Source organism: Chaetomium tenue (assembly GCF_020726465.1).
Source record: "Chaetomium tenue strain MPI-SDFR-AT-0079 chromosome Unknown F5144scaffold_2, whole genome shotgun sequence".
Lineage (NCBI taxonomy): Eukaryota > Fungi > Ascomycota > Sordariomycetes > Sordariales > Chaetomiaceae > Chaetomium > Chaetomium tenue.
Window position 1 is genome coordinate 19,326 of NW_027117330.1, and position 19,062 is coordinate 38,387.

The 19,062-nt window shown below is 54.5% G+C and overlaps 7 protein-coding genes across 7 annotated transcripts; 5 read left to right on the forward strand and 2 right to left on the reverse strand.

The window, feature by feature from the left end:
• The first annotated feature begins 456 nt into the window (after positions 1-456).
• Positions 457-1,090, forward strand: F5144DRAFT_85744 (uncharacterized protein). Its single transcript, XM_066793487.1, has one exon. It carries the CDS (start codon positions 567-569, stop codon positions 1,026-1,028), a length of 462 nt encoding a protein of 153 aa, XP_066645662.1. The 5' UTR covers positions 457-566; the 3' UTR covers positions 1,029-1,090.
• Positions 1,091-1,144: 54 nt separating this feature from the next.
• F5144DRAFT_525364 (uncharacterized protein) lies at positions 1,145-2,396 on the forward strand (the record flags this gene model as incomplete). The annotated part of the gene is made up of 2 exons (XM_066786804.1): positions 1,145-1,529; positions 1,584-2,396. Exons 1-2 carry the CDS (start codon positions 1,455-1,457, stop codon positions 2,394-2,396), a joined length of 888 nt encoding a protein of 295 aa, XP_066645663.1. The 5' UTR covers positions 1,145-1,454.
• Positions 2,397-2,574: 178 nt separating this feature from the next.
• Positions 2,575-4,301, reverse strand: F5144DRAFT_589656 (sugar transporter-like protein; the record flags this gene model as incomplete). The annotated part of the gene is made up of 3 exons (XM_066790071.1): positions 2,575-2,830; positions 2,885-3,818; positions 3,875-4,301. 3 exons carry the CDS (start codon positions 4,299-4,301, stop codon positions 2,575-2,577), a joined length of 1,617 nt encoding a protein of 538 aa, XP_066645664.1.
• Positions 4,302-7,135: 2,834 nt separating this feature from the next.
• Positions 7,136-8,384, reverse strand: F5144DRAFT_559390 (uncharacterized protein). Its single transcript, XM_066788139.1, has 3 exons — positions 8,203-8,384; positions 7,674-8,138; positions 7,136-7,614 (listed from the first exon to the last, which is right to left on the reverse strand). The coding sequence occupies exons 2-3, from the start codon at positions 7,985-7,987 to the stop codon at positions 7,218-7,220; spliced, it is 711 nt and encodes a 236-aa protein (XP_066645665.1). The 5' UTR covers positions 7,988-8,138; positions 8,203-8,384; the 3' UTR covers positions 7,136-7,217.
• A 757-nt stretch (positions 8,385-9,141) lies between these two features.
• Positions 9,142-9,558, forward strand: F5144DRAFT_472564 (uncharacterized protein; the record flags this gene model as incomplete). Its single annotated transcript, XM_066785016.1, has 1 exon — positions 9,142-9,558. A coding segment is annotated over one exon (417 nt), but the record flags the coding sequence as incomplete, so codon positions are not given.
• A 5,897-nt stretch (positions 9,559-15,455) lies between these two features.
• On the forward strand, positions 15,456-16,119 carry F5144DRAFT_85894 (uncharacterized protein). Its single transcript, XM_066793489.1, has one exon. It carries the CDS (start codon positions 15,669-15,671, stop codon positions 16,074-16,076), a length of 408 nt encoding a protein of 135 aa, XP_066645667.1. The 5' UTR covers positions 15,456-15,668; the 3' UTR covers positions 16,077-16,119.
• On the forward strand, positions 16,119-17,679 carry F5144DRAFT_85875 (beta-lactamase-like protein). Its single transcript, XM_066793488.1, has one exon. The coding sequence runs from the start codon at positions 16,406-16,408 to the stop codon at positions 17,603-17,605; it is 1,200 nt and encodes a 399-aa protein (XP_066645668.1). The 5' UTR covers positions 16,119-16,405; the 3' UTR covers positions 17,606-17,679.
• Positions 17,680-19,062: the final 1,383 nt, after the last annotated feature.

Consider the following 19,062-nt stretch of genomic DNA (forward strand, 5'->3'; position numbering starts at 1 on the left):
AGAATCAGTCCAAATAAAAGGTTTAGGTACATACGCAGTCACATCCCTTTAAGCTTTAGGCTCAACCTGAAAGCCATGAGCGAACGGCCATCTGCAAGCGAAGCAAAGGATCATCCACAGAAGACTCAAGGCAAACGACTGAGGTCTTCCGAACCCTGTGATACATTGCGTACAATAACGATCACCCTCGACCCTGCTAGTGGCAAAACCAGACAACGATCCCTGTTTTTCACTCGGTTGCCGATTGAGATACGATTTCGCTGTCAGCGAAGCGGGTGATAAGCAGCTCGAACACTTTCTGTCCAAGACGGACGTAACATAGATGCCCTCGGCGCGATTTCGCATCTGCAACGGGACGTACAATACCTTTTTTGATCTTGTGCTGGTCAACGGTATCGAGCCAGACAGCGACTCACTTGCGCTGATGCAAACCTGTCAACAAATGTAAGTGACGAAATTCAGGGCCGTTGTTGAGTTTGTTCACCAACAGAAACCAGATACCTTGAGACCTGCCGTCTATGGACGTTCTGCTTTGACGAACACCGCACGCTGAGGGCTTTCCGTTGATGGCGCGCGATTTGCCCGTACACCACGTCCAGATGATACTGTACGCCCACTATAAACTGTACTGCGACGACAATACAAGTTTAGAGCGGCAACCCGGGATGCAAGCGATAAACTCGTCGTGGGCGCAGGACTTGCGGGAGGTCGACACTATATGCCGAGCCCTCGGCCCTCCCCAATCTCAGAACCCTTTGCTGTCGGTCCAAACAAGGCCGCGATTCACCATGGTGGAGAACGAGGTCGCGGTGATGGAGTCGCTTAAATTAGTCACCGCCGTGCCACAGCTACGTGCCGAAGTTCTCCCATGGCGGACCGGGATCGAGGTCAAACAGTACCATGAGGCCAAGTTGGCTGCATGTGCGGACTCCTCCGCATCAGGTCAGGTCCCTCCAGTCCCTTCGACAACCAAGCAACGTACGTTATGCCAAGTTCTTATAGGAAATGAGAGCGTGGAGGGCTGTTAGTGGCTGAGTGTGGAACGGTGAGTGGAATGATGATGGCACCGGGACATGGATCATGTTTGGATTAGTCGAGCGGCCCGCTTCGCATCCTCGCACTCGCATCAAGGGCGGAGAAGCAATGCGATTGGTCAGCTGCCGATAATTACCCTCGCGACATACGGCAACTTCAGATATTCTTGAGACGAAGCGGCAATAAGGGTCGGAGACTGTATATATTTAAGGCCAAAGAAAACCGGTCTTTTGATGGCTTCTCCCACACTCACTCAAGCCGAAGAAAGGTGACGAAAACCTTGATTCTCAACATCTCCACTTATAGTTATCCTTCCAAGTTCCAACACAACAGGACTACGGAACCATCGAAGTTTCGTCCACTCAGCTCTCCCTCGGGTTCAAGTGCCTTGCCATTCCCGCCGCCGCCAATCCATTAAAATGGCGCCGGCTAGTTTCAAGGGGATCTTCTCTCCCACCGAGAAGCGTATCTGGGAGAAGGAATCCGGATTCGATGTAAGTGGCCGACTTGAGACTCTGGTATACGCAACCGGTCTAACAACTCGATAGAGTCTGTTGAAGGACTCATTTTCCCTTCCGACTCTCCTCGTTCTGGGTGGTCTGGGCCAGGGTGTTCTCTCGCTCTTCCTTCCCTCCCGTTACGCCCTCCTCCCGCTCGTCTTCTTACTCCTACGAGCCGTGGTATGCACCGTCCGCGATGCTACCTCCCTTGAACGGTTCATCGCCAAGCGAGGAGTCATCAACGGACGCACCTCGGCCCAACTTCCGAACTTGAGCTACGACCCTCTTCGGTCCGAAAAGGCCTCTCTATTCGGTTCGGCCCCGGCGGAGAAGAGCGTCGTAGTGCTCCACCTGGGCGCCCGCTTTAATCACCCGCTCGGCGTGTTAGCACCGGGCAGCAAGGAGGTTGGCGAAAAGTTTATGGCTTGCCATAGGGAGGTCCTAAGGCGCGCGAAGGAGTTTGGCTGCCTTGGTGGAACGTCGTACCGGGGCGACGAGACGGCGTCCAACAACACGCTCATGACTGTGTACTATTTCCGGGACTTGGAGGGGCTAAACCGCTTCGCGCACGATCGTATCCACCGCGAGGTATGGGACTGGTACAACAAAGAGTGCGTCAAAAAGGGGTATTCGCATATCGGCATCTTCCACGAGGCTTTCTGCGTACCGGCGGGCGCTTACGAGACCATTTACGTCAACATGCAGCCCACGCTGCTAGCGGCGGGCAATGCAGACGTCGCGAACGAGGCATCCGGGACAGAGGAATGGGTACGGACTGTCGTCGATGCGTCGGGCCCGGTGTGGCGGAGCCAACACTCACGGATGGGGAGGGAGGTGAAACGCGGGGAGGGCGAGAACTGAGCCGGGTTAGAAACAGACGCCGAGAGTAGCCGAACACAGAAATATACAAGCGACAAAGGTAGAGGAAGGATGTAGGATAAAGGCAATCAACATAGATGGTATCATAGAAACTAGCAATCATGACAACGCCCCGTGGCAACCCAGCGCCAGACTCCAACCCGAACCCACAGAAGACTATTCAGAAAGCCCGTCCCGGCAACTCGTGACGGTCGCGGTCCTCCATGTCGTAGATGTCCTTTTGGACTTCGTTCATATCAATGTGGGCGACGGCACCATCGCCATCAAAGATGCGCGCAATGTCTTCGAGGGTCGGGCCCTTGGTTTCAACGTAGAAGAACCATACAAAAACGAGCTCGCAAAGGTCCCAAAGCGTATAGAAAAGCATAAAATGCCAATGCTTCGGCATACGCTCCCACGCGATCTTGTTGGTTTGGCTAAGGGGGGTCAGCACACGTACGAGATTGAGAGACGGGTCGCCGACAACATACTTGGAGATGGCCAACATAGCCTGGACGGTAATGTTCATGATCATCATCCCTTTGGCGCGTAGGTGGAATGGCAGGATCTCGAGGGCGTAGGCCACCAACAGACCCGAGAAACCGATGTCGTAAAATACCCCAAAGATCCAGATGAAGACAAGCTGGGCGTAGCCTGCCTGGACGTCTTGCTCCGCCGAGTTCTCGTAGATGGCGCCTGTGATAGTCCAGGCAACAAAGGACAACACCATGCCGACCATGGAGACCAGGAACAAGGGGCGACGGCCGAAGCGGTCGACGTTGAGCGCAGCAGCAACTGTGACAATCAGATCGAGGAGGGTCTTGCCTGTCGACATGGCCAACTTCTGGTTCTGGTTGGTAATGCCAGCGCCGAGGTAGATGGCGTTCATATAGTTGGAGAAGAGTGCGTTGCCGCTGTACTGCGAGATGACGCCGAGAGACACAATGATGGCCAGTCGCCAGCGGTTGCCGCGAGTACGTAAGAAGTCGCGGTATCTAGTGGAGCGCTCCGTCTCCTTCTGGATGCGGATGGTCTCGCGGATCTCGCGGAATTCGAACTGCACCGTCGCGTTGTGCGGGTCGCCGCCGGCGTGCCACTTGGTCAGGATGTGTAACGCCTCCTGGTGGCGCTCCTTGTTGACGAGGTAGCGGGGCGACTCGGGGATCCACCAGATGCCGGCGAGCTGGATGAGGGAGGGCACGACCTGAATGAGCGTGATGGATCGCCATGACCACTCAGTCTTGACATTGGCCGTGCCCCAGGCGATGCAGGATACCAACAATGCGCCAGCGTTCCACAAGCAGTTATAAATGGCGGTTACGGGACCGCGGTGCTGCGGGTGGCAGATCTCGGTCAACAAAAGCGGCGAGGCCATTTGGGCAAGCGAGTTGCCGAAGCCAAGCACAAAACGGCCGCCCATGTACACTGCAGCAGTTAGCCGACTCGGTCCCGGTGCCGGAATGTAGAGCCGCCGAACTCACTCCCATAGCCGTTGCAAAAGGCCGTCAAGAACCCGCCGGCAACCATGAAGAGACAGCCGCCGATGATAGCTGGCCGGCGGCCATAGTTATCGGCGACGTAGGGCGTGATAAAGAAGGACACGATGGAACCGATATTGAACATGTTGACGAGGATGGCGAGCTTGCTGTCGAGAATGGGGTCCTTGAGGTCTGGGTTGTCCTTGAGCTCCGGGAAGAAGAACCAGTTCCAGGCGTCTATCTGTTGCGACGTGTTGACGAGCATGCCATCGTACCCGGTCGTCGCGGAGGCCACCATAAGAATGATGGCCATGCCGTAAAGCTTCCGAAGATGCGGTTCCTTCGTCCAATACACCCGCTGAAACCGGGGCGTTTCCTGAACCACCTCGAACTCGGCCGAGGCCGAGTCCGGCCTGATTTTTGACGACATCGTAGCCTGCACCCGTTGCCCTCCTCGGTGTGAAGCTCCTGTGGTGTCGGTTCGGATTCCGTTCGGGTTCGATGAAATCGGGGGCGAAGTCGAAAGGCGGCAGAGGAGAGCCTCACGGCCCTTGGGCGGCGTGAGGGGCATTCATATCGAGCCGGCGAGGTCTGCCCCGGAAACCCACTCGTCCCAGCAACGCTCTGGTGCCTGCACCCTGGCGGCATGGTGTGTCGGTTGGGTCTGCGTTAGCGTTCCGTGATCCTTGCCCCCTTGGGCCTCGAACGACAAGGGGGATGGATGGGAAGGAACATGGGAACAGCCAAGGTTGACAGACAGTGGACCGAACTGGAAGGAGGGTGACACTGCAGGGTGTGAGGGGCCAGTTGATGGAACCAGACTCGATGCGTTCTGGCAGCCCAGTAGTGTCCAAAGTAGTCGGACGACGGAAGGGCTTGGCAGATGGCCGAAACGGCGATACGGACAAACGGTCCCGAGCAAAAGTGCCCATCACTTGTTGGCTGAGACGTGTCTAACTAGTAGTTGGTGTGTGGATTTGGGGGCTGACATCAAGCTGGGGCATTGAGAGTGAATCGAGAATAATCTGTGCTTCGTGCCTGGATACATGATCACTCGTGAGCTTTCCTCGGCTCGTCGCCAGCCACCATCGAACATCGGACGCGGATGGCTTCTGCACCACGGCTGTCGGCGGAGATCCGGCCGGCAGTGGCGTGGAGACTGGGCTTATCTGGAAGGCGGGAGAAGCACCCCTTGGCGGAGAAGCAGCAGCGGAAGTGGTGCCAGGGGGCTTCATCCCCGCAATGCTTGTTCCATTCCCATTGACAGCTGGCACGCGACCGCAACCAGCCCCTCCAACAAAGCAACCTCGCAGGCGTCCCGTCTGAGCCGTCTCTAACCAGTTTGCCTTCGAGTGATCACATTTTAGTGAATGTCAAACCTTGAAGATCTCAAAGAACGTCCCGTCCCGCTGATGGTTATCCGTGCCATCCTATCCAGCATGTTCCTGTTAGAGATCATTTTCGCTTGTGAAGCGAGGAGCAAGTCTGACGCGCAGATCGATCCCAACCTGAAGTCCGGGTGGTTAAAACGGCAAAATGCAAAGAACCTCGCTCATTCAAGGCAGCCAATTCACAGGAACCCTGTTTCAGGCGCTGCAACGGCTCGGCGGGGAAACCGGGCCACCTGACGGACATCCTTTGGGGGAACTTGGAAACATGGGATGGGAGGATTGGTGTCGAAATTGCGCCGTCACTTTGGTCAAGTGGCGATCGAAAAGGATTCGTCACAGACTCGTCGGTGTGCTTCGAAGAATGGTCTTGCAGCGCGACCAGCGCTCTGGGACACGAGGGAGACGAAAAAGGGACAATTTTTGTCAACGACAACCAAAAATCGGCAAGCGTTGCCTGTCAGCGCCATGGGTCCTGACAAGGAGCGTCCTCGTGGATTGGCCAATGCGCACGAGGCCTGCTGTGCCCCATGCAGTCAGCACCCGGCGACAACAACCACAAGGTAATTTCTGCAGGGGCAAAAGGAGATGGAAACTGCGGCAGGATGCTCGCTTGGCCGGCTGCCTGTCTTTTTTGGGTTACCCTCTCCTGCCTCGTTGGTTTTGAGCCAGAGCTGAAATGCGGGGTTGGCCTCTTCGCGAGATGATTGTATCGCTCTTTTCGCAACGGCCTCGGCATCCCGAACACGGCCCAGAGCCCAAGGTCGGGAAGCAGGGACGCTGATCCGGGGTTGGAGCAAGAAGACCCACTTGGCGCTGCCGGACCTCATGCGTGCACAGACTCAATTTCCCAAGCCTGGGCAACAAAAATGAACTTTCGTTTCTTTTGAGAGAAGTTGTCGAGGCATTTTCCATTTTCCTCGCTGATTAGGTATGTACATAATCATTATTGACTCCATTAGGTGAATGGAGACCGGAATTTGTACGGGGGACGAGACGAAGAACATGCAAAGAGAATTCGATCGTTGGGAAAACGAGCTCTGAATTGCGTGCCACTTGGGAACCTCGCAAGCCTCGCTGTCGCAGCCAATTGGCGTCCCAGTGAGTGCCCGCCGCCTCTGCATGAAATCATAACGTGGGGCCCCCGGCCGCTGTGCCATCAGAAGCTCCTTTTCTGGAACACAGCATGGATGCAGCCAAGTGCCTTTTCCCCAGGAATTTCTGGCGCTCGGCTGCTGCTGTGGGGTTTGTGACGTTCTTGATGGCCTTTCCCCAATCAGTCCCTCGAGCGCGAGGGATTTCAGGCGCTAGCAGACAACCCAGGTCCCAAGCGTGTACCTACACTAGGAGACTAGCTCAAACGCCACATCAAAGTCCTGAGCAAGGTTCTGGAAAGCAAGGGATGACATTTCTGCTCACAACCCAACGACGGCCGGACTGGTTTGCCGAGTGCGCCTTCAAAACCAGGTTTGGCTTGCGATCTCTCGCTGTGTTACACAACTTCGCCGGCCAGCGTGTGTCAGTGCTCTGCATTTGGGCGGCACGGGAAGCAACAGGCCAGAACCTGGAAACGCACGGATCGTGGCCCCTCACAAACGGCTCGACCACGCCACTGGATTTCTTGGCTGGGCTCGGACTTCTGGCATCAGGGACAGGGCGTCCAGGACGCGATGCCCACCTAGGAGGCTAGGACACCCAGACCAATGATCGGCGAGGGACAGCGGATTGAAAAAGAACAGAACCTTGATGCTTCGAGTCATCGCACATCACCGAGACAACAGGGTGGTTGTCAAGACCGGCTTGGCTTCGGCGCACCAGAGGAGAATCAGGAGATGAGAGGCGTCATGCATGTCACCATCGTCGCCGCCAAAAACATCAACAGAGGTATGATATGCTCCTATTAAAGCTGCCAGATGATGGCCCCGACAGTCCACAACCCAACTCAACCGCGACCTACACTACTTCCCCGGTCCGGCCGGCACCAGCACGGCAAACCCCCACTCGGGCATCGCCTTGTGTGATTTGGTCAGATTCGTCTTCATCCAGCAGCTGTGCGTTGCGCCCTTGTCACCCTCAATGACGCCCCAGCCCGCCCCTGTGCAGTTTGTCTCCGACGCGCACGCGTCAATGCAAGCATCCAGGTTGCGCGTTTTGACGTTACCAATGTCGACCGCCTCGCCCTCGCCTCCGTAGTCGACACCGCAGAGCCGCCGGAACCGCTTGCCGCCAGAGCTAGCCGTGTAGATAGTGCCGTTGACCCGAGGGCACTGCACGTCAGCCTTCGCCGTGGGGGACGCTGTCGCAGGTATGGATGCCGTGGTGGAGGTTGGCAACACAACACCGGATGTCGGCGCACTAGAGACCTGGTTAACACCCCGTCTCCACGCATTTGGGCCGCCCGGGGACACTCATACCTAGTCACGGAGAGCACAGCCTGCGCTGCTTCCAAATCACCCTTCACCTGTTGCAGATCTCGCTGACTGACCCCGAGGCCGGCGCTGAGCCCAATTACGGTGACCAGCAAGAACACAATCACGCCCACCACGCCAAGCGCAACGCCTCGTGTGACATTGAGCATAGTAGGGCCAGAGGCCGGTGAATTGGCGTCGTCGTGCTGTTGTTGTGGCTCATATGCTTGCTGGTACTGGAACTGCCCGGTTTTTTCCTGCTGTGCGTCTGGGAGCGCGTAATACTGCGTGGGCTGCTGGGCGGCTTGGTGTTGATCCATCGTGGAGCGCGATAGGGTACAGTCCCTACAGGTTCACTCCGACTTGAGTCTTGCCTGGTTCGTTGAAAAAGTGGCCGAACAGAGGAAGCCAAACCTCCCCGGGGCAGTGACCTCTTTAATTCAGGTTGGATACCTAGGGCTGGACTTCGAGCTAAATATTTCAGGTCTCACGTCAGCCCTGAACTTTATCGATGTTGCAGGAGAGCGCCGTCCACCTGGAAGCACAGCAGGTGTGCGATGGTGGCACCCGTGCTCATTTATCTGCGCCATCGCGACCAGATTCGTCGAGGCCGAACGCCATATCGGCGACAGGGGAATCGACTGGAAATTCCGCCTGGGCCTGAGTAATCCCACAGCCCAGGTTGACGATTCAGCGGATCCGATTGGCTCGCCTGTCGAGTCTCAATCGGACGGCTGCGGCACAGCACAGCTAGGCCCCATGCACACATACCTGGGACGGGACGGGTCGGTCGAGGCCAGGCACAGTGCCACAAAAACACACCGACAGCAAACCGGTGCTGCAGTCGGAATGTTAGGTATGGCTGGTTGTCAGTGAGCCGTGCTGCACCTTCTCCAATTCATGATCTTCGTTTTCTTTGTGTACGGCGTGCTGTGTCTCGGTTAGCTGTGCTTGTATTGCCTCGCTCGCTTGCTTAGCCTGGTTGGATTCATTGTCCTTTGGCACACCATGCAAAGGCCATGGGTCAAATTCCGAGAAGAGAACAATGGAGTAATGGCCACGATAATCAGGTGTCGGCTCATAAATACAGATGTGACACTGACTGGAACCTAAGGTAACCACTCAACCATGAAGACACCGGGGCCAACACAAAACAAGTCCATCCTTGGCATCAAGACCGCTGATCGGTCCTCACGAACACATCCCCAACGAGATCTTCGTACAAATTGTCCAGCGCCTTGACCCGATCACGCTCATCACACTCTCTCTAACCTCGCGATCATGGCGGGCCTTGGTCAACCCCATCCGTCACGACTACAACCAGCGCCTACTAGCCCTCGAGCTCACCCCCGAATACGGCGGCATTGTACCCCTGTTTGACGAACGCTCCCAGACGCTGTCACCACCATGTGAAAGTCCAGAGTGGAAGTCGAATAAATATGCCTGCTGCGGCTGCATGAAGCTGCTCCCGCATATGATGTTGGACAGCCACGCCCTCCTCCGACGGCCCTACCGCAAGCCGCCCCCGGGCAGTGTCGAGGCTAACAGGGCTACGGTTACAGACTGGGAACCCTTCGAATCGAGCGCCAGATGGAGGAGGATCCAAGAGAGGGCCAGGGTCTCGGAAGTTGAGCGAAAGGATTGTGTCCGGATCGTTGAACGCAGCCGTAAGGGACTGAGCTCGGAGACAAGCCCACCTGCATGGGAACCGGGATACCAAGGACATGGCAACATTGATGAAAAGGCCCAGAAATATATAATCGGCACCAGTAGGCAAAAACGTCGGTGCATCGAATGTCAGCGCCAAAGCGGCTTGTTTGCCCGGGCCCGTGCCCAACTCCGTCCTTCCCGCTTTCGTCCAGCACCCCATCCCCGTGAGTTCACAGCTGTTGTGAGTCGAAATATCACAGTTGAGCAGGGTGGGCGATAAATAAAAATATTCGATTGGTTAAAGGCAATTGATAGAGCGGCAGTAAACGATTGATACAGCGGCAGTGCACTTACGTCGGCATGGAAATATGGGAGCTCCTATTGGCTCAAAAATTTCCTGTTAAGCAGGGACCTATCCATCAAAATTCTGCCACACTCTTCTCCAGTTTTAGCAGCTGCCAAGTGTCTGTCAACCCAAAGTAACGTCCGACCGTCAGCCTCCTGCCTTCACATGCCCATCCATTGCAGAATGGCTCGCTTTCCCAGCAGTTCCCGAAAGGGATCGCGATCTAAACACGAAAATGCCGACCTCGATGAAGCGCAATCCCGACCTGCGAAGCGATTCCGACGCGATACCTCCAATACCCGCGAGCAGACCAGGCCTACGTCTTCAGGCAGTAGCTTAGGACCGGACCCTGAGGAATGGTACGGCTATGGCGACGACAATGCCTTATACAATCTCTTTGCGACCAATCCCCCGGCACATTTTACGACAATACCCCGACCCCATGGATCCCAAGGGTTAGACGAGCCCTGGTGGGAACTGCGCAACGACTCCGAGATATTTCTCTCCCTCGATTTCCCGATCCCCGCGAGACCAATGCACCATGTTAAGCTGGCCTTACCAGGCCCGGCTTTTAGTGAGTGAATGCAAGCACGACGAGATATAAAGGAGCAAGAGAAGGATAGGAGAACTCGGTTGAGGGGTCTCGATACCATATTCCGCAGTGCGCTCGAGATCTACAAGGAAGAGGAAGAGGAGTTACATCTAGCTTCATCTGGATACTCGTCCCATCGGTCGTCTCCTGACTCGACCGTCACTCAAGAGAGGACTACTATGTCTCGAGAGAAGGTTATTTTGCGGGATGGTTCTACGATCTCACGTGAACGGACTGTTATGAACGGAATACATGGAGTCGATCCCCGACCGGCAGCCACCACTCTCGCCCCCGATCGAGTCTGTCACCGAGCGCCCAACTCCAGCGAGAACGGGAAGAGCAGCGCGAACGTGAAGAGCAAGGCAAACGTCAAAACACTAGCTCAAGTCCTAGCAGGCCGGAGACAATACCGAACCTCCTGGTCCCAGGGAATCCCGAATCGACATTCGAGGCCCTTTTTGATCAGGTAAACGTCTTCGCAAAAGCCAACGGATTTGGCATTGTCAAACGGCAGGGCTATTCTTACAAAGGTCGGCTATTACGTTATACTCTAGAGTGTGACAGATACGGCGAACCCGGGAAAAGCAAAGGTGCTGGTCTTCGACAACGACAATCCCGGAAATGCGGCTGTAAATGGAGGGTTTTCGCCGTATCCTTGTCGGAGAATGATCATCGATGGGTCTTGCGTTGGCCTGCAGGTGCTGTTCATCCTGGGCATAATCACCCTCCCAGTACCGACCCTTCTGCCCATCCTAGCCACCGGAAGCTCACTGATTCTATCAAGGCGACCATTGAGGCGACAAGTCGCCGAGTCGGTATCCGCCCACGAGACGTCAGAAGCATCGTGAACAACCAACATCCAGACTCCGTCCTCACTCGCAGGGACATCTACAACGCCAGAGCCCTCGTCAACCGCCAGAAGCTAAATAGCTACAACCCTACGGCTACGCTGATCAAGATCTTCGACGAGAGAGACATCCCTCACGTGGTAAAATGGTCGGAAACGGAGCCAAATCGCCTTGTGGGTCTTGTGTGGACATTTCCGTACTGTATCCGCATGTGGCAACGGTTCCCAGAAGTCCTCAGCTTCGACAACACGTACAACACGAACCGCTTCAAGCTCCCTCTTTTCCAAGCTACTGGTGCGACTTGCCTAGGGACTGTCTTTAATGCTGCATTCGGCGTTATCGATAACGAGCGGCTAGAAGGCTTCCAGTTTCTCGCTGACGGCATCCGACAGTTAGCCATTCAGCACAGCATCCGGCTGCCCGATATCATCCTTACAGATTTCGATAATCAGATGAAAAAGGCTTTAGACGAGCAGTTCCCCGAGAGCCAACAACAAATCTGCATCCACCACATCATCTCCAATGTCTTGCTTAAGGCAAAGCAGAAGTGGATACGAGAAAGGACAGACGATGGCAGTGACCAGGAAAGTGCCGCCGAGGACGCCTGGGACCGGACAACCCTAACAGCAAGCGAGAGGGCGATGGTTCGCGACTCTGGGTCTAACCAGTCTTCCGAGCCTGTTCCACACAGCCACCAGGGCGTCGTAATGCTGTGGAAGCTGGTTATGTTTGCGGAGACCGAGGCGGAGCATGACAAGTCATGGGCACACCTTTGTCAGGAGTTTGGCGACCAGAAGGCGATTTTGTCGTACCTTTACAGAACATATATGCCTGTAAGGGAGCAATGGGCCCGTTGCTTCATCCGGAGGTATCGGAATTTTGGCTGCCGGGTCACCTCTGGGACGGAAGCGAGCAACAACAACGTCAAGTCTTACCTCCTGAACGGCATGAGTCACCTATACCGTCTTGTTGAGGCCATAACCGACATGCTGCACGACCAAGAGAGGGACTTCATTCAGGCATGTGCAGAGGACGAGGTTTTGACTTTGCGCGAGTATACTGGACGTGGTGCCGAGTATTTGGGCGAGCTTCCCCGGGTCATTTCTCAAAAAGGCCTTCGTCTCATTACACGGGAGTACCGCCTAGCTCTAACAGCGATCCCAACTCCTTCGATCCCCCGGCCAGCAAGCATCGGACTCTGTGACAACGATTGTACGCCATCTCTTGAGCTAGGTATCCCGTGTCGCCATACGATTCTATCAAAGCTGGAAGGCAATGTCCCTTTGGTGAAATGGGACGTCCACCCGAGATGGCACCTACGGCAATCGACATCTACGGACCCTTACTGTCGAATCCTCGACCCAAAGATCGCTACATCACTTCGTGGTAGACCGAAGAACATGGCCCAGCCAGTTCCTCCCTATGTAACTGTCGACCGGTTGAGCGCTCAGAACCAGAACGGACAATCAAATGAGCGCTCGGGGGCTAGTCTGCCAGATGGGATTCAGCCACGGCGCGGCAGGGGCCGGCCTCGCGGGAGCAAGAACAAGTCAACACTTGCTCGGCTAGAAACACAGGCGGCGGCTCAGAGAGAAAGCGATGTGTCTGGACCGACTCATCGGGGAGTATGCGGCGGCCGAAATGCAGCACTTGGGGCAGGAAAGGCAGCGGGCGTACGTGCTAGTGGTCCTAGGGTCCAAGCGAGTATTCGGAGACGGAGATCTCAGTGGGAGTTGCTGAGCAGCGGTGATGAAAACTTGTTGTATAATACGAGATCTACGCGACGTGGAGGGCATGTATAATATTGGTTGGGTAACGTTATTCTAGGGAAATAGTGTTCGGGAATGTTTTCCGACAATGTTAGTGTTAGTGCATTGTTCTTCACCGCTTTTAGTGGGAATTCGCTGACAGCTGCCAAGTTTTTGAGCCAATAGGAGCTCCCATATTTCCATGCCGACGTAAGTGCACTGCCGCTGTATCAATCGTTTACTGCCGCTCTATCAATTGCCTGGTTAAAAATCAATATTCTTATTGATGACTAATCGAACATTTTCAATATTCGAAAATATTTTTGGGCCCGTGCTCCGTGACCCCGCTCATCAACATTCCCAGCAGCTCAAAGGTAACTTAGTAGTTGGGGGGAAAATGTCTTTCCTTTCTGAAGATTCTTTGGTCTCCAAGGACACATCGATCAGTGCAAGTCAAACTGCAAAAGACCACAGTCGACCGCCTCGAGCAGATGAGCCAACACACAAGGGCAAAAATCGGATGCTCTATTGCAAATATTGCCCTTCTTACGGCGCTCAGAACACCTCCAACTTCAAACAACACCTTTTCTCCAAACATGGCATTGTTCTCGGCGCCTCCCGAGCGGTTGATTCACTGAGCAGCCTTACATTGCAAAATATCTACAACCAGGCATCAATCACAAATGAAAACTCTGAGCTAGACACTCGAATTCTCAAGAAGGCTCTCAACAAAGAGGTCATCACCGAGGCAATCATCACTCTCATTGTGGTGCACAGCCTCCCCTTCCGACTCGTCGAAAGCTCAGAGTTCCATACCCTTTGCAGAACACTCAATCCAACGGCGTCAAACGAGATCATCTCTTCGCATTCTGGAATCAAAAGCCAAATCGAAAAGTCATGGCTCTCTCATAAAGACCTTGTGCGGAAAAGGCTTCAGTCATCTCTATCAACAATCCATATCTCTCTCGACGTCTGGACTTCTCCAAATAGGAAGCTGTTCCTTGGGATTTGTGCTCAATTTGTGGATCGCGAAACGGAGAGGCTTTCCAAGGCATTGATCGGACTTCCTTCGATTTCTTCACATCACGCCGACTCTCAATGCAAAGCTCTCTTTTCGGTTCTCAAAGATTATGGGATTTATCAAAAACTCGGCGCAATCATCGGCGATAATGCCTCCTCAAACGACAAGCTTTGTCGATTACTTGGCTCCATTCTTGAGGAGGGAGGGTCAACATGGGTGGCATCAGATAATCGGATTCGGTGCAATGGCCATGTTATCAACTTGGCAGTTCAAGCGTTTCTCTTCCAAGAACTGAAAGAAGGAATGGAGGAAGAGGATGAAGAAGAGGATCCCCTAGAGAAGAGAAAGATTTCCCTTCGAAACTTTGGCCCTCTTGGCAAGCTTCACAACATTGTCGTTCACACCCGTGGTTCCCCTAGTCGAACTCGGCAGTTTATGGAACTCGCCACTCGCAATATCCCCCTCGACAATAGCACCAGGTGGAATAGCTGGTACGAAATGCTCAAGGTCGCCATTGAGAAGGAGTCAGCTATTGACTCTTACTCAAAAATCTGGTACGATGATCTCCAGAACGACTTCTTATCCCCACAAGACTGGGAAACCCTTCGATCAGTCCTCTCATTCTTGAAGCCATTCTACCGCGCTACCAAGGAGACGGAAGGAGATCTTGCAACCATTGACCGAGTTCTTTTCACCATGGATATTCTGGTTCAGCATTTCAAGAAGAGTCTTGACACTTTCAAAGCGAACACTTTCTTCTCTCCTCGGGTTCAAAGGAGCTGGGCAGCCTTCGACAAATACTACCTGAAGACCGAGGACTCGCCATATTACGCAGCGGCCATTATTCTGCACCCTTCTCGGCGAATTGGGTATCTCAAACACAATTGGGATAAGAAATGGGTGCGACCGGCTGTCCAAGCTGTCAAAACATTATGGGATCACTTCAAGAACCAAGATTTCATCCCATCATTGGCTCCACCTTTTGAAGAAGCAACAGAAGATCTTGACGACGACTACGACATCTTCGCTCGGAATCTCGCGAACTTCCCACGGCCGCACAGCAAAGATGATCTCGAAGAATATACATCGGAACATGCAATCCCTATTGACAAGTCAGCATTGTCCTGGTGGTTGGATTCTCAGCAACGGAAACGTTGGCCAAGGCTCTCACAATTCGCGATCAATATTTTATCAATCCCAGCGATGAGCGCAGAGCCCGAGCGGGTGTTTTCTGGGGCTCGCCGTACGATATCTTGGGAAAGAATGCAACTGGGAGAAGGGACTATTGAGATACTCGAGTGTTTGAAGCATTGGAAGAGGTCAGGATTGATTGGGGAGTTTGCAGGGGTTGGAAATATTGACGATGACTAAGCAAGGTGAGATATTTTCCACATTTTGAATATTCGATTGCTTAGTAATATTGATTTTGCCCAAAACGAATATTTTTTGCCCACCCTGCAGTTGAGGGCTCACATTTTCAGCACGACTTTCCAGGTCTGATACAATGGTTACCGCCCGATCAAGTTCCAAGGGGCTCATTGCAGGCACCCAGTCCTCGGCAGCTCTGCTTATACGTCATACATTGTCCCTCATGCAAGCAATGGCAGGAACTTCACGCCTTTGCTGAGCCGGACCTATTTAGTATCTACGGATTCCATTATCCAGAAAAGCTTGCAGACCCTCTTCTTTGCAACGATTGTCGCCTCGAGAGCTGTCATGGCCGCAGTTTGCTCGCCCGAAAGTTCTCGAAGAAGGTTCTCGATAGACTTCGGGTCATACGCGAAGTCCTTGAATTGATGATCCGGACTGGATGGGACCAAGTAAATTATTATTTCACATCACGGATACAACTAGGATGCTCCCCTCTCCTCGAAGATTATATAGCTTTGCGCAAGGAGATTCTGACTGGGGTGAAATTTGATCGCTACACAACCAAGCAGCCCATTCAATGGCTTCTTATCGATTTTCCCTCGGAGCTTCCCGATTTCCGTCGCCGATTTGAACGGTTACGTCACCTTCTTGACAACCAGGCGGTCGGCTTACAATCCCTGCTCAAAGACGAGCCTATGATCCAGGGTTGGGTCGAGGACTACCACTTATCGGACGCCATGTACCATTGGGTGTGCAACCAGATCGCATGGATTAAGGACAATCCGAATGCCGCACTTAACAATGTGTTAAACGATAAACGGTATCAATTCTAAAGCAACAGGTAGTGTTGAGTGCCGTAGCAAAGTGCTCGATCGAGACGTGGTTGACATGTCGCAGGAACTGAATAAAGTAATATAACTTTGAACCAACCAAATGCATGGATAAAACACCAACCAGCTGGTACCAGCTGGATATCAACGGCCAGTCTGGGTAGGTACCAAGCTGGGAGCCAAAGTAGGCTATGCATGTGGTGACGTCTGTATCCATCCGATCTGATCGATGAACGAAACCATCCGTTTGTCTAGGCGAGGTGCTTAGCCATTCCACACGCGTACACGACAGAATTCCCCGCTGCATTGATTCATCGACTACCTGTTGGAGCATGGCTGAATCTGTTATAGAACCTGCTCCTGAATTAGGTATTCCCTCTTCGCCTCACACCGTTGACGTTTCTATCCTTGACACAACCGCCACGATCCGTGGGATTTTTGCGAGTCTGTTTTTATCCCCTCCTGTCGAAGGCTACGACTTGTTGGCAGCCCCCGTGTTTTCGTTTCTCATCCAGCATCCCGCCTTGCGACGTTCAATCATCTTCGACTTGGGTATTCGCAAAGATTGGAAAAACCTTAGCCCACCATCGCTGTCCCAAATAGAACGTTTGGGCTGGGCTCTGCACGTGGGGAAAGACGTGAGCGAGATTCTCAACGATGCCGGCGTTGACGTCACCACCATCGAGGCGGTCATCTGGAGCCACCACCACTTCGACCACACCGGCAACCCCAACACCTTCCCTCCAAGCACCTCGCTCATCGTAGGACCGGGATTCAGGAGCATGCTCCCGGGCTACCCAACAAACCCCGACTCCACCATCCTCGAAAGCGACCTGACGAACCGGCAGCTAATCGAGCTGGACTTCAGCTCCGGCACGTCCGACAACCACACCTTCAAGCCTCTGACCATCGGCCGCTTCCGCGCACTCGACTACTTCGGCGACGGCTCCTTCTACCTGCTCGACACCCCCGGCCACGCGGTCGGCCACATTAGCGGGCTCGCCCGCGTCACGCCCGGGCCGGAGGGCTCCTTCATCCTCCTCACGGGAGACGCCATCCACCACCCGGGCGAGATCCGCCCGAGCAAGTATCTCCCGCTGCCGGCCAGCATCATCCCGGACCCGTTCGCGCCAGACCCGCACCCGCTCGAGTCGCACTACGGCTGCCCCGGCGCCACGTTCGAGTCGCTCTTCCAAGGGCGCGGTCGGCCGGCCTGCGGGCCTGTGTACGAACCGGCGCGGCCGGAAAGACCGGACGAAGCATTCAACCACGATACGGACGAGGCGCTGGAGACAGTGGCCAAGCTACAGGAGGCAGACGCGCATGACAATGTGTTTGTGGCCGCCGCGCACGACGAGGCGTTGCTGGATCATGTCGTCTTCTTCCCGGACGGCAAGATGAACGAGTTCGCGCAGAAACATTGGGTGAAGCGCGTGCGCTGGCGGTTCCTGAGGGACTTTGCCGGTGCCGTAGGCAAGCTGGATCATGAAGTTGGGAGGCGGCACTGGGATCATGAAGGGCAACGGGGATGAACTTAGAATGTTTCGAGTCGGCGTTCAGAGCTTGAAAAGTAGACAACAAAATTGGACACAAGAAAATTTCGCCATACCTGCTGTTTGCAACCGTGATGCTTTGACGAATATGAACAGGTTTCAGGGTTCCAGTTGGGCTGGAATCAACCAGTATTATTACCTGAAGAGCAGTGACGCCGACCGAGATCACGGAAGCGATAGGAAGAGCAAGCCCCTGGAAGGCGCCAGGCGAGGATTTGCTCCCGATGGGCCTTCTGAAGGCGTGCGGAGCACCGTTAGCTGAAGTGCTGGCCCTTCTGGCGACAAGGTGTCTGGAGCTAGGATGGTTCCCGAACCGTTTCAAGAGGGCGAAGACTGTAGTACTACCGAAACCAGGAAAGGCTCCGCCGGTGTATCAGACCCCGGGGGGATACAGGCCCATTGCTCTGCTGCCAACCCTAGGGAAGGTAATAGAGTCAGTGGTCGCCAGGAAGGTCACTCAAACTGCAGAAGTCAACGGCCTCTTACCAGATGAACAAATGGGGAACAGAGCACACCGCTCCACAGAGCTGGCTGTCCGGCTAGTAGTAGCCCAGGTCCAGGAGGCGTGGAGACAGAAGGGTGCGGCGTCCCTATTGCAACTGGGCATCTCAGGAGCCTTTGACACGGTCAACCACACCCGACTGCTAGCAACTTTGCGAGAAATGGGCTACCCGAGGTGGCTGGTCCTCTGGACGAGAGACTGGTTGACTGGTCGAGAGGTCACCCTTCTTTTCGACGGCAAGACGGCGGCACCGACGGCAATTCGGGCAGGGGTCCCCCAAGGCTCACCCCTTTCCCCTGTTCTCTTCATCCTCTATATTTCCTCACTATACAAGCAGCTAAAAGACGAGCACCCTCACTTGGCTATAACGGGGTTTGCGGATGACACCAACCTCCTGGTGTTTGGTCGAAACCCCGAGGCCAATGTCCGGCAACTGGAGGCGGCGTGGGAAACATGCATGCGATGGGCGGACAGTCGGGGGATGAAGTTCGCCCCGGAAAAGAGCGAACTGATCCATTTCAATAAGGGACGACGGCAGTGGACAAACCAGCTGGAACTCACTAACCCAGGGGGAGGCACCAGCCCCGTCAGACCGAAGGAGTCTGCCAGGTTCCTGGGAGTCTGGCTGGACCGGAAGCTCAACTGGAAAGCCCACCTTGCGGCGGTGGAGAAGAAGCTGAGGACCCAGAGCTATGCCCTGTCGAGGCTAGCGGCATCGACGTGGGGACTGGGTCTAGCCAAAGCGCGAGAAGTGTACACAAAGTGCATCCGGTCAGCGCTGGCCTATGGCGCATCGTCGTTCCACATTCCCACGGATGTGGGAGGCGAACCGGTGAAGAAAGGCATCACCAAGGCCCTCGGGAAGGCCCAGAACAAGAGCCTGAGGATTGTGGCGGGAGCCTTTAAGTCTACCCCCATCCGTAACCTCGAGACA

What these genes read in the sequence shown, in the direction of transcription:
- F5144DRAFT_85875 (XM_066793488.1), top strand. Translation starts at nt 16,406, where the DNA reads ATGGCTGAATCTGTTATAGAACCTGCTCCTGAATTAGGTATTCCCTCT.
- F5144DRAFT_85744 (XM_066793487.1), top strand. Translation starts at nt 567, where the DNA reads ATGGCGCGCGATTTGCCCGTACACCACGTCCAGATGATACTGTACGCC.
- F5144DRAFT_85894 (XM_066793489.1), top strand. Translation starts at nt 15,669, where the DNA reads ATGATCCGGACTGGATGGGACCAAGTAAATTATTATTTCACATCACGG.
- F5144DRAFT_559390 (XM_066788139.1), bottom strand. Translation starts at nt 7,987, where the DNA reads ATGGATCAACACCAAGCCGCCCAGCAGCCCACGCAGTATTACGCGCTC. An exon ending in GCTGTGCTCTCCGTGACTAG is followed by an intron (nt 7,615 to 7,673) that starts GTATGAGTGTCC and finishes CCAGGTCTCTAG; the next exon opens with TGCGCCGACATCCGGTGTTG.